Source organism: Gracilinanus agilis, chromosome 1 (genome assembly GCF_016433145.1).
Source record: "Gracilinanus agilis isolate LMUSP501 chromosome 1, AgileGrace, whole genome shotgun sequence".
NCBI classification, from domain to species: Eukaryota; Metazoa; Chordata; class Mammalia; order Didelphimorphia; family Didelphidae; genus Gracilinanus; species Gracilinanus agilis.
In genome coordinates this window covers 778,175,831-778,187,527 of record NC_058130.1, presented here as the reverse complement: position 1 = coordinate 778,187,527, position 11,697 = coordinate 778,175,831, and the positions used below count along the sequence as shown (strand labels likewise).

General features: G+C 61.9%; 1 protein-coding gene across 2 annotated transcripts in view; it reads left to right on the top strand.

Annotated features, from left to right (window-relative positions):
- Window positions 1-6,585, top strand: part of MORC2 (MORC family CW-type zinc finger 2) — a 60,473-nt gene extending 53,888 nt beyond the window's left edge. The window contains exons 20-28 of one of the 2 annotated variants that reach the window (XM_044674325.1): window positions 50-326; window positions 709-711; window positions 944-1,075; window positions 2,481-2,535; window positions 2,634-2,775; window positions 2,864-3,061; window positions 3,159-3,252; window positions 5,549-5,728; window positions 6,050-6,585. In XM_044674325.1, coding sequence (XP_044530260.1) covers window positions 50-326; window positions 709-711; window positions 944-1,075; window positions 2,481-2,535; window positions 2,634-2,775; window positions 2,864-3,061; window positions 3,159-3,252; window positions 5,549-5,728; window positions 6,050-6,118 — 1,150 coding nt within the window. In that variant the 3' untranslated portion in view covers window positions 6,119-6,585. Of the gene's footprint in view, window positions 1-49; window positions 327-708; window positions 712-943; window positions 1,076-2,480; window positions 2,536-2,633; window positions 2,776-2,863; window positions 3,062-3,158; window positions 3,253-5,548; window positions 5,738-6,049 lie in introns of both variants that reach the window. The other variant, XM_044674316.1, reaches the window with a different exon arrangement.
- Window positions 6,586-11,697: the final 5,112 nt, after the last annotated feature.

Sequence of the window (11,697 nt, the reverse complement as noted above, 5' to 3'; positions counted from 1 at the left end):
CTCCGAGCCGCCCCCCGCCCCCGCCTCCCCTCCCCCCAACAATGGCGAGGTCAACCTTCCAGGCCAGAAGGGGCCCTCTGTCCATCTCCCCGAGACCGGCCCACTCGGCAGCCCAGGAGGAGGCCAGCACGTCCCGGATGTCCCCATCCACTCTGGCTCCCCGGAAGCCCAGCAGCACCATTGTCAAACCGGCTCCCAGAGTGGTCTCCGTGGTGAGGTCCCCCTCATCGCTTGTGCTGAATTCCAGGCCCCCCCGTGACGTGCCCATCCCCAAACCGGTGAAGACCCCAGTGCTCAAGAAGCCAGACCCGCCCAGTAAACCTCAGGTGATACTTTGCTTATCCGCCACTCGCAGCCCCCGCAGTCTTGCCTCCCCAGCAGAGATCTAGGCCTGCCCGGCGCCTTCCGGGTAAGGTCACAGGCGCGGCCCCGGAGTCCGCCCGGTCCTGTGCTGAAGGCCACGCGGGGGCCGCTTCTCTGTCTCGAGCACGAGGAACATCTCTTTCCCTTTTCCCCAGGAGGACGCCGAGGCCCAGGGGCAGGGCCCAGCCCAGCCCTCCCAGAGCTCCGGGGCTTTGCCCTCCTGGGCAGAGACCTGCCGTCTGCCCGGCGCTGCAGAGGGGGAGGGAAGGAGCTCCGCTCTGGGACACTTAGTGGGCAGACACTGGGCAGGGCTGCCCAGGCGGTGCCACTGCCTCGCACTAGGAGCCTGTGTGGCACAGCTTTGCCCAAGCGGGCAGAGGTCTGCGTGCGCGTAGAAGGCCCTCACGGCTTCGGGCTCCTCCGGCTGGCTTTCTCGGGGCTCTCGCCCGGAGCGAAGTGCTCTCGGACCTGCGGCCTTGGCCACGCGCAGCACGTTGAGTGAGATTTTGTGGAGAGCCCCCGGAGTGCGCGGCCCCCCGCCCGGGTCTCCTTTCCAAGCCGCCGCTCCTTGTCCTTCCAGATCGTCAGTGCCCGCAAGAGAAGCTTCGCCCTGACGGAGGACGAGGCTGAAGAAGACGGAGACCGGAGGAAGGAGAAATCCAAGCGGGGCAAAGTCCTCGTGGTGAAAGACGAGAAGAAGGAGTCGAGCGAAGTTGTGGTAGAGGTGAGGCCCCCCCAACCCCGGCCAGAGGCCCCTCCAGGGCTCCTTTGCACACCCACCCCCAGCAGCTGGCCCAGGGTGGGCTCAGGGACTCCAGGCATGCAGCGCCCCCTCACAGACACACATGTGCGTGTTCTGCCAGGTGGGGCACATACAGCACGGGCACAGAGGCATTCGGGAGAAGAGAGAGCCGAGAGCCGAAAAGCAGCCTGGCGGCGCTGGGTTCAAATTCTACCTCTGGCCACCTCCCTCAGCCTCAGCCTCAGTTTCTTCCTTCATGCATGGCCTTGAAGGTGCCTTCCAGCTCTGGAGAGCCTTGTGGTCCTGTGGCCTTGGGGGTTGGGACAGGCCCTGTGTAGGGGCTGCCCTCGAAGGGCCTTCCAGGCTCGTAGAAGGCCTACGGCCCGTCTGTCAGTGACTGTCAGACCGGGGCTTTGGGGATCAGCGTCCATTTTCTGGCCGGGACCCAGGCGTTTCGGCCTCAACCTCCCACTCTTGCCCCGGCCCAAAGGCCTTCCCTCCCCCGGAGACGCCACATCCCCTGGGCCCGAGCTGGAGCCTCCAACGTTCCCGGCTCCGTTAGTCGGAGCTCCCCTCCACCATCCCAGATGGGAAGTTCGAGCTGGGGGCCAGGGCCGGACGTGGCTGGCCACTCGAGCACCCGCTCTGTGCCCTACCGAAGCAGACCCGGCCTGTAGAGCAGTAAGGACGCCCCGAGTCACCGGAGGGCCGGGCCGGGCAGTGGTCAGCCTGGTAGAGAGGAAACGGCTGTGTAGTGAGGGAGCGGGCGCCGGGCCCGGGGAAGAGGGCGGGAAGCGTTCGGGAGGAGCTGCTCCTCGGCTCCCCTCCGGCCCTCTTGTCCTTCCGGGCAGCCCTCGCTGGGCCCGGCTCCCCCCCACAGGATGGTCCCCAGCTCTCTCGCCAGCACCATTGCCAGCACCAGTAGCACTCGTGCTCCTCCGCGAGTCAGTGTCCGTGACTGTGACTTCTGACCTCCAGGACCCTCCCTTTTCCTCCCTGGGAGGGGGCGAGCCCCTGCCCCCCCCTCACCCCCTCTGGCTCTCCCCCTCTTGTGGCTCGCCTCCTCGAGCCAGCCCGGCTCCCTCCAGTCCTCCTCGTCTGTGGATTTGGTTAGACTCGCTGCTGGTTTGCAGATTGACTTTTCCAGCCTTCTCTTCTGCAGCACCCCTTAGGCCGCCTCACAAGCCTCTCCTCTCCCTCCTTTGGCCCTTCCACTCGCGCCGCCCCCAGGCCTGCCATTTCCGCTTGCCAGATCCCGCAGTGCCAGTGCAGGCTGCCCTGGGGAGAGAGGAGGGAGGGATGGCCGGAGCCGAGGACGGGGGCCTCCTCCTGGGAGCGCCTTTGGACCACGCTCTGGTTTTTGGTCTATTCGCAGCTCTCGGACAGCGCCAGCGAAGAAGATTTGGCCGAACTGAAAAAAGCCCAGAAAGGTAAGATGGGAAGGAAGGCCGGCGGGGGGCAGCCTCGGGGCCAGGGAGGGCACGGCCTGCCCGAGGGCGCAATAGGAAGGCCGTGGCTGTCTCTGCAGACAAAGGGCTCCACGTGGAGGTCCGCGTGAACAGGGAGTGGTACACGGGCCGGGTGACTGCCGTGGAGGTGAGCAAGCACGTGGTGCGCTGGAAGGTGAAGTTTGACTACGTGCCCACAGACACGACGCCCAGAGACCGCTGGTAAGGCCTGGCCGGGGGCGGGGGGCGGCCAGTCCCGGGCCGTGAGCCCCCGGAGGCCCCCCTCAGCCCGCCCTCGCGCTCTCCGCAGGGTCGAGAAAGGCAGCGACGACGTGAGGCTCATGAAGCCCCCCTCGCCCGAGTACCAGAGCCCCGACACGCAGCAGCAGGGGGACGAAGACGTGATCGCCATCGAGCCCTCCACCTCCGACTGTATCCGCATCGAGCCCGACACCACCGCCCCCGGCAACAGCCACGAGGCCGTGGACCTGCTGGTCCAGACCCTGCGGTGAGCACCTGCCCCAGCGGCCTGGACTGCCCTGCCCGGCCCGGCCCAGCCCGGCCACCTCCTCCTGAAGCTCCGCTCTCTGCTCTGCTCTCTGTAGGAATTGTCTCCGCTACTTCCTGCCTCCCAACTTCCCCATCTCGAAGAAGGAGCTGAGTTCGATGAGCCCAGAGGAGCTGATGGCCTTCCCTTTGGTGAGTGGAAACGGACTGCTCCCATCATCCCCCCATCCCCCTCCCACGGCCTCTCTGGCCAGCGCCGGCTCATTTGTCTCTGGGGACGCGGAAGGCCCGCGAGGCGGCTCGGGCTGACTCGGGCTCGGTCCTGTCTCACCTCCAGACTCCTTGGTCAAAGCTGGAACTCCCGGAGTTCTGGAGTGGCGAAGCCTGAGCCTGGGCCTCGGGAGGGGCCTTCGAAGCCAATTTGTTCATGGTACATCCGGGGCGTTGAGAGGGGACAGGTCAGTCCGGGGTGAGGGCAGAGCTGGGCCGCTGCAGCCCAGAGCCGGCGATAGAAGACTGAGGGGTCATAGCATGGACACCCATAAGAGAAGAGCATCTGGAAGAGAGGAAGATCCCGAGGGGCACCCACACCCGGGGCCCGTTTGCCCACAGGCGGCGCCCGGCTCTCCAGAAACTCCTGTGCACAGAGCAGTGGTGCGGGGCCCCCTGGACCCTGGATGTCGGGCCGGGCACAGAGCAGAGCTTTAGGCTCACCAGGATGTCCAAGAGCCCGCTTGGCGCCCAGGCGGAAGAGGGTCAGGCGAGGCTTTCTTGCATGATCCCTCAGTCGTGGTTGCCCTGAGCCCTAGAACCCTGCGGTCATTCCAAGGAGTTTGGCCTGTCCATCCACAGCGGACAGACCAAATGGTCAGCCTGGCTTTGGATGCTTTCTGTGAGTTGCGTCTGTCTGGGACGGGGCAGCGGCCAGGAAGCCGCTCAGAACCGCGGAGGGCGATGGCCCGGATGACATGGTGGGCCCGGCTTCTCCGTGCAGACATTTTGTTCTCCGATGCTGTGGGGCATCGAGACCCCGGCCAGCCCCCCGGGTCCCTGAAGAGCGAAGGGGGTGTGGAGAGGCGAAGCAGACTCCCTCCTCGATCCAGCAAGACCAGGTGCCGAGGGACGTCCTCGGCACCGTGAGCCAGCCGTGGGGAGGGACGACAGAGCCAGGCCGCCTCCCTGGGGTGCTCGTGACGTCTGGAGGAGTGAGGAAGGCCCAGAATTGGCCGGGCCCTCTGCAGGGAAGCCGGGGGGACGTGGGCACCATCGTGGGTCTCCCTCATGGCTCTTTGCGGCCTGATTAGGCCCAAGACACAAAGCTGAAAACGTGGCGCCGTGTGGGTCTGGGTGGGGCCCGGACCTCTTCTCCAGCCTCTGTGCAAAGCCTGAGTCTGGCCTGTAATGGAGACCATCCAGTCCAAGTTCTCCCCGGTAAAAGGGGACGGAGCCCGGCCATTGCTGATGTAGCCTAGTTTGAGGTTCTGCAACCCGCCCCTCCTCCCCTTCTGACGTGGCAGACACCCCGAGTTAGCGTGGCCGGCCCGAGCGGGCATCGGGCACGGTCGTCGTGGGCACCGTCCTTAAGCTGGCAGGGAGCCAGGCTCACCTTCCCAGCAGGGCCCCAGAGACGGGGAGCTACGCAGGGGGGAGTCCCTGAGGCCGGGCCTGCGCGGCTCCTTCCTATCTCTGAGTTACCAGTTCAGGCCCCGGAGGTCTCCGTTCCGTTTGGGGCCTTTTCATTGGCTTCAGTGACTGAGCTCTGCCTTTTTGCTTTGGGTCTTTATTCTCTTGGAACAGATTTAGCTGGAGAAATGCTGAAGGGCACGTTGGGGGGATCTGGTGGTAGTGAGTCTAGGGGAGCCTCAGAGGGTGGAGCAGGGAGCCAGGGCAGGGAGGCCTTCAAGGGGAGAGCGTCCAGAAGTGGACTGGGCTGTCCGGCAAGGTGCTGAGCTCCCTGTCCTGGGAGGTCTTGAAGCTGAGGCCCAGAGTGGCCCAGGTGGGGCGGGGGATGGAGCACACAGACGGAGCATCTACCAGGAGGCTCTCCTTTTAGTCCTCACAGAGACTTTGGGAGACCATCGTTGTGTCCCTTTTAGAGACGAGTGGACTGAGGCAAACAGGTCAGGGTGACGCCGTGGTGCACAGAGGGCTGGGCCTAGAGTCTGGCCTCAGACACAAGCTGTGTGACCCTGGCCAAGTCACTTGACCTCATTTGCCTCCGTTTCCCCCGGAGAAGGGAATGATGGAGCACTCCGGAGTCTTTGCCAAGAAAGCCCCGAGTACCTAGCACGAGTCTCCCCAGAACCCTTTCCGGGCTTCTAGGCGCGGGATGTTCTCTTCGGCCTTTTACTTCTTCTGTCGAGTAACGATTGATACGTGTTACAAAACAGCACTTGGTTATCGGCCATTGATTGTCACTAAACAACAAGCTGTCTGTCGGCCGTCCTCGTGCTGGGCCCAGCCTGACCCTGCCTTCCTCCCCCTCCAGAAGGACTATTTCAAGCAGTACGAGGTGGGGCTGCAGAACCTGTGCAACTCGTACCAGACCCGGGCCGATGCCCGCGCCAAGGCCTCCGAGGAGAACCTCCGCGCCTCCGAGAGGAAGCTTCGAGAGACCGAGGAGAAGCTGCAGAAACTGAGGACCAACATCGTGGCCCTGCTCCAGAAAGTGCAAGAGGTGAGACCGGGGACCTGCCTCAGGGGGCCGAGCCAGGGGGGCCCCAAGGAAGCCCCTTGTGGCTCTGCAGCCTCCCAGCCTCGCTGACACGGGCAGGAAAGGCCAGATGCCCGCACGACGTGTTCCGAGGCAGCAGCCACGGGAGGGCGCAGGGGAAGCCGGGGATGGACGTGGCCCTTCGAGTTAGAAGGATTCTAGGGCTGAGGGACAGCCCAGTCGAGGTGTCGAGGCGGGGGGTGAAGTGCTGGGCGGCGGCCGGTGGGGAAGGGTCGACGGGCGGCCGCTCAGGCCTTTCTCTCTCGGCCTGTTTAGGACATCGACATCAATACTGACGACGAGCTGGACGCCTACATCGAGGACCTCATCACCAAGGGAGACTGAGCGAGGTGCCAGCGGGGCGGCCTGGAGGCGGGCACCACGGCCGGGGCGGCCCCGGGCGGCCGCAGAGGATGGCGCCTGGCCTGGCACGCCGGAGCGGGGCAGCATCTCCTTCTCGGGCTCAGACCCACCTGGGACACCTGGGTTGTTGCAAAGGAAGCTTTGAAACCGTGTAGTTCTTCAGATTTCCCTCCTTTTGTTTATAAATATTTATTTTTAAAGAAACGAGGCCCCGCGAGGTAATGCTTTCTCATTTCTAGCAGTGGGATCGGCCTTCCCGGAGGCCCAATCCTCTCCCCGGCCCTGTGCCCCTGCCTGGGCACGGAAGGGGGCAGGAGACAGACTCGGCCAAGCCCCGTTTCTGACCTCGGAGGAGGAGTGAGGAAGAAGCCGACGTGGGCCGGGCGTCCTCCCGAGCCATTGGCAGCGGCCTTAGCGGACTCTCGCCGACCTGCTGCCAATAAAAGGTTTAAAACTCCCCCCTCCATCTTTCTCTCTTCTTTGCTGCCTCGAAGACTCTTCCCGGGCCTCGGGGGCGAAGACGGCGGGGCCGAAGGCCGCCGAGGACCTCCCGGCTCGGGCCGAGGTCTCTGCAAGGCGGAACTTGGCGTCGACCCCGGCGGCCAGATTCTTCCGGCTGGGCATCGGGGGGACACGCTCGGTGTGGTCTGTGGCTGAGCCGTGACTGCAGGTAGATGGGCTCCGTCTGTGTCCGCACGGGGTGAGGCTGGTCACCGGCACCCGAGGGCGCGGCTCTGGAGAAGCCCCGGGGGGAGGCCACGTCCGGCACGCCCTGCGCCTGGACACCGGCTGGGGACTTGGAGCTGCTGCCCCCTCCCCGGCTGGTCCAGGGCTCCGAGGAGCTCCCTCGGGCCGAGCTGCTTCGGAAGCCTTAACGCTCGTGGCGTGGGCTCGCGGCTCGCACTGGCCCGAAGAACTTCCCGCCGGCGTCGGAGGCACGATTCAAACCCGGGTCTCTGGGCTCCCCATTCTGGTGCTACGTGCCCTCCCCGGGGGTGTCCGACTCCTGCGGGCCCTGCCTCGACTTGAAGGCTCTTTGACTGTCTGTGTGTTCCGCATCCCAGTTACATTGTCCTGCTCCGGAGCTGGAGCTGTCGGGGCGCCTCCTGTTGCTCCTTCCCTTTGTCTGTGCGGCCTCCTCGGGATCTGTGCGCGTCTCTGAGGGCCCCCGACGGCCCGATCACAGAAGAATCCCGCGGGGGCTCCCCAGGCCTCCCTCCCTTCCCCGGGGACAGATGGCCAGCAGCAGCCAGGTGGGTCTGCCGTCGGGAAAACCTGGATTCACATCTGGCCTCCCACATTTCACCCTGCTGGCCTCAGTTTCCTCATCTGTAAAAGTCAACCGGAGATGGAAGTGCAAACCACTCCGTATCTCTGCCAGGAAATCCCCAAATGGGATTGTGAAGGGCCACCTAGAACGGAAACGACAAAACGGGCCAGGAAGCGGGTTCGGTCCCCCCCCAGAAGTCTGCCCCCAGGATGATCTTTGCCCCACCGAGATCCCTGTCCCAGGACGCCCGCCTTGACCCCTTCCTTCCAGATTGCTGGGAAGCCCCCTTTCCAAGAGAACCCGCGCCGTGCCCGACGGGTATCCCACGTCCCGGGCCCGAGGCTCGGCTTGCCCTGCTTTGCCGCCGCCCAGTTTGGGCCGGCCCTCACGACCGCACCAGGCGTGCTGGCTCCCCCCGGGAGGTGGGGGGGCCGGGGAAGAAGACCCCGATTTTGGAGTTGCGCCCCAGGCGTGCTTCCTTTATGGACCAGGACGTTGGACTTGGAGCGGCGGCAGCTTCCCATGAGGGCTCGGAGTTTGTGGGTGACCCCCAGCTGGGGGCCGTCGAAGATGGTGCCGCGGAGGGAGGGCCGGACTCGGGCCCAGGAAGAGCCCAGACTCCTTGGCGCTCGGCTTCCTCCTCTGTGTCGGGGGCTGTCGAGGATCAGACGAGGTCCGTGTAAGGCCTGGGGAAGTGCGGACCGTCGTTCTCTGCCCTGACGGCGTCGCAGGCTGCCTTGGGAGGAGCCGGAGGAGCCGGAGGAGAAATGAAAATGCTTTACGTTCAGGGCCGACAGAACCTGCTCCGTGAGCCTGAGGCGAGGAGGCCTGGAGAGGGGCGTCCCGGAGGAGGACCGGGCCTTCGGGACGGCCGCAGCTCGCCGAGTGTCGGGGAGCACCGCGCACCCTTTCTGACACGGTCTGGGCACTTTGTTTAAAGATGGTGACCGGCTGGAGAGCCGCGGCCGGGATGCGAAGGGCCTCGAGCCCACCTCGGAGATTCGGGGCCGAAGGAGCTGGCTGGCCTGGAGGGAGCTCGGAGGGAGGGTCCTGCTCGGCGCCCTGACGGCCAGACTTGGGGCCCCCCGGAGGTCTTCAGACAGAGACTGGGCAGCCGCTTGTCGAGCGGGTTAGAGTCGGGGCTCCCGGGTCATTCCGACCTCGTGGCCTGGGCCTTGGGAGCCTCAGGGGGCCCTCGTGGAGCTCTGAAGCCAGATATCGCTGGGGGGCCCTGAGGGGGAGGGCCTCTGGGATGCGGGGGCAGGTGGAGAGGAGTCTTAGACGAGATGTCCGAGCCCGGAGGGCCTCCCTGGCTAGATGACTTCTGATCGGGGGTCGGGAGGGCTCCTGCAGTGTGACTGGGCCCTGGGGGGGCCCCACAAGCAAAGTTGGGAAAACTAGCTGGGAGTGGAGGATGCTGGGAGGAAGGAGCCGGCCATAATCCGATGGGGCCACTAGGTGGCGCACGGCCCGGCCGCTGAGCCCACGGGAAGGCAGGGGCTGCCCCTGCTGGCCTTGGGAAGAGCCAGAATTGGCCTTTCTAAAACGGCGATTCTTGCTTCGGGATCGATGCAGAGCCTTCAGGCCTGCCCACAGACTAGGATGTTGGCTTGTACATGGCCGAGCTAAAGGGGCACCAGCTGGGGACGGGCTCCTTCGGGTTTTGAGAGAGAGAGAGAGAGAGAGAGATGGCTGCTGTTTGGTTCCCAGAATCCAGTGAGTAGGGGGGCAGTTGGTGGCTCTGGATTAATGGGAGATCCTGGGTGGTCCTGGGTTCAAATCTGTTATGAGATACTCCCTGATGTATGACCTGGGCAAGTCACTTAACTCTCGCCTAGCCCTCAGTGCTCTTCAGCCTTAGAACCAATATATAGCATTGATTCCAAGAGGAGAAGTAAGGACTGTTGGGAGGTTTTTTTTTAAGCATTATTAAGCACTAGGGAGACCCCCCCCCCCAAGAAAAAAGAGCAAATGAGTCATCCCTGCCCCCGAGGAGCTCCTTATCGAATGGGGGAGTCAACATGCAATCAACTATAGTCAAAACAAGTACAAGGTAAACTAGAGATAATCTCAGGGAAGGCACTGAAGTCAGTCAAGGAAGGTCTCTCGCAGAGGGTGGGAAGTGGGCTGGGAATGCAGGAAGCCGGTAGTGGGAAGAGAGTTCTAGGCATGGGGGATCCGGCGGGTGTGAGGATGAGCAGCAAAGGCGGGCAGGAAGCGGAGCCCCCCTTGAGACCCTTCCATCCCTCCTCCAACCCTCCTGGGAAATGGAGGCCATTCCTTCCCCTTCTTGCATCTCTAGGCCTTCTGCCACCAGCATCTTTGCCCCTTCCACAACGAGGGGGCCTTGTTCTTTGCCAAAGCTAACCCCCCTCTGCTCAAGTCGTGCCCTTCCTGTCTCCTCCATCAGATCCCCCTTTGTCGTCCCCGCTGATTGTCCCTCTTTTCCATCTCCCTCTGCTGGTTCATTCCATTCTGCCTGCAAACATGCTCGTGTCTTCTCCATCCCGAAGCAGATCCTCCCTTGGTCCTCCTGTCCCCGGTCTTGTCCTGTCTCTTGCCCTTTGTGGGCCACTTTCTTCTCTCTCCTCACCCCGATGATGTCTTCCCGTCGTCTCTGCTCGCTCCAGAGAGAACGAGAGTCTTGGTCCTCGTCCCTGACCCTGTTGGTGCCCTGCTCTGGGTTTTCAGGGCGCCGTCTCTCCTGGTTCTCCTTCTGTCCCTCCAGACCGTGCCTGTCCTGGCCCTCTTCTCTTCTCCTGTGCAGCTCCCGGGAATTCAGTTCCGCGGATGATTCTCCTGTTTACCTTTCCTGCTCCAGGCTTCTGCTGATCCCCCGTTTCATGCCTCTCAAAACATTTCTCACTGGATTTCTGATAGTCAACCCTCCTGTTCCTGTGGAGGACAGCATCGCCCTCCCAGTTCCTCAGGCTCTCCAGCCAGGAGCTGCCCTGACGCCTCACAGGATCCGGATCCCGGCCCAGACCTAACTCACGATTCCACTCAGAGATTCGGACCTTTCTAACCCAAACCCTCTACAAACACAGCTAACACGTGGTTTTTCCAGGCTCTGCTAGAAATTCCGTTGTGTGTGACCTCCTAAAATCGCCTCTTCCACGCTGGGAATAACTAATTGGATGAATGGATGGATGAGCGAATGAATGAATGAATGAATGAATGAATGAATGAATGAATGAATGAATGAATGAAAAATCGTTCAATACTGACTTTGTGCCAAGCACAATACTTAGTTCAAGAGCAGAAACCGTCGTCGCTCTCAAGAAGCTTGTACTAATGGGAGAGACGCCACAGAGAAGGGAATGCCTTCGGGCAGGGCATTTGGTTTGGGGAGTTGTCGGGGTGGTGAAGGGAGGCTGGATTGGGTTGGAGTTCCAGAACTAGAAGGGGGAGAGGTAGGAGCTTAGAGCCACGTCGTGGGGCAGCCGTCAAGAAGCTGGCCAGTAAGGACAGTCGGGCCCGCCTAGATGGGTGGCCCTCCTCCCCGAGGATGGTCAAGTCCCCCGGCACGGTCTCTGCAAGGGGGATGGGCTCGTCCCATCGGCTCTCAAACTTTTTGGTCTCAGGACCCCTTTACACTCTTAAACAATTATTGAGGATTCCCCAAAGGGCTTTGTTTATGTGGGTTATATCTCTCAATACTTACTGTAGTAGAAAAGTAAGCTGATACATTTCAGAAATATTTATTAACTAATTTAAAGATAATAAACCATTACCTGCTGATAGAAAATATCTTCTTGAAAGGAATTCTCTTTTCCCAAAACAGCGGTAAGGGCGGCATTGTTTTTTACCTGTTTTTGCAAGTCTCTGGTGTCTGGCTCAGTAGAAGACCATTGGATTCTCCTATCTGCTTCTTCATCTAGCCTGCTGGAACTTGCTACTTTGGCAAGAAAATTCACATGAAGAAAAGTCAGCCCCACGGAGATAGTTGGAAAAGGAAGGCGTATTTTAATAGTCAGAACGTGTCTGTAAGTATAATTGTAAAAATAGTTTTGCCCTCAACAGGCCTTCTGAAAGGCGGGAGGGGACTGTAGGCCACACTTTGAGGACTTGCTGGGCTGTAAAATGTCCAGACATTAGAGAAATTTCCTTGACTTTCAAGCTTAAATTTTCTTCTTTGGGTCTTCTACATGGTTGGGTGGTGCCATAATGAACATAATGCTGGGCCAGGAGTCTGGAAGATTTGGTTTTCCTGAGGTCAAATCTAGCCTCAGACACCTTGGGCAAGTCACTGAATTCTGTTTGCCTCAGTTTCCTCATCTGTCCAACCAGC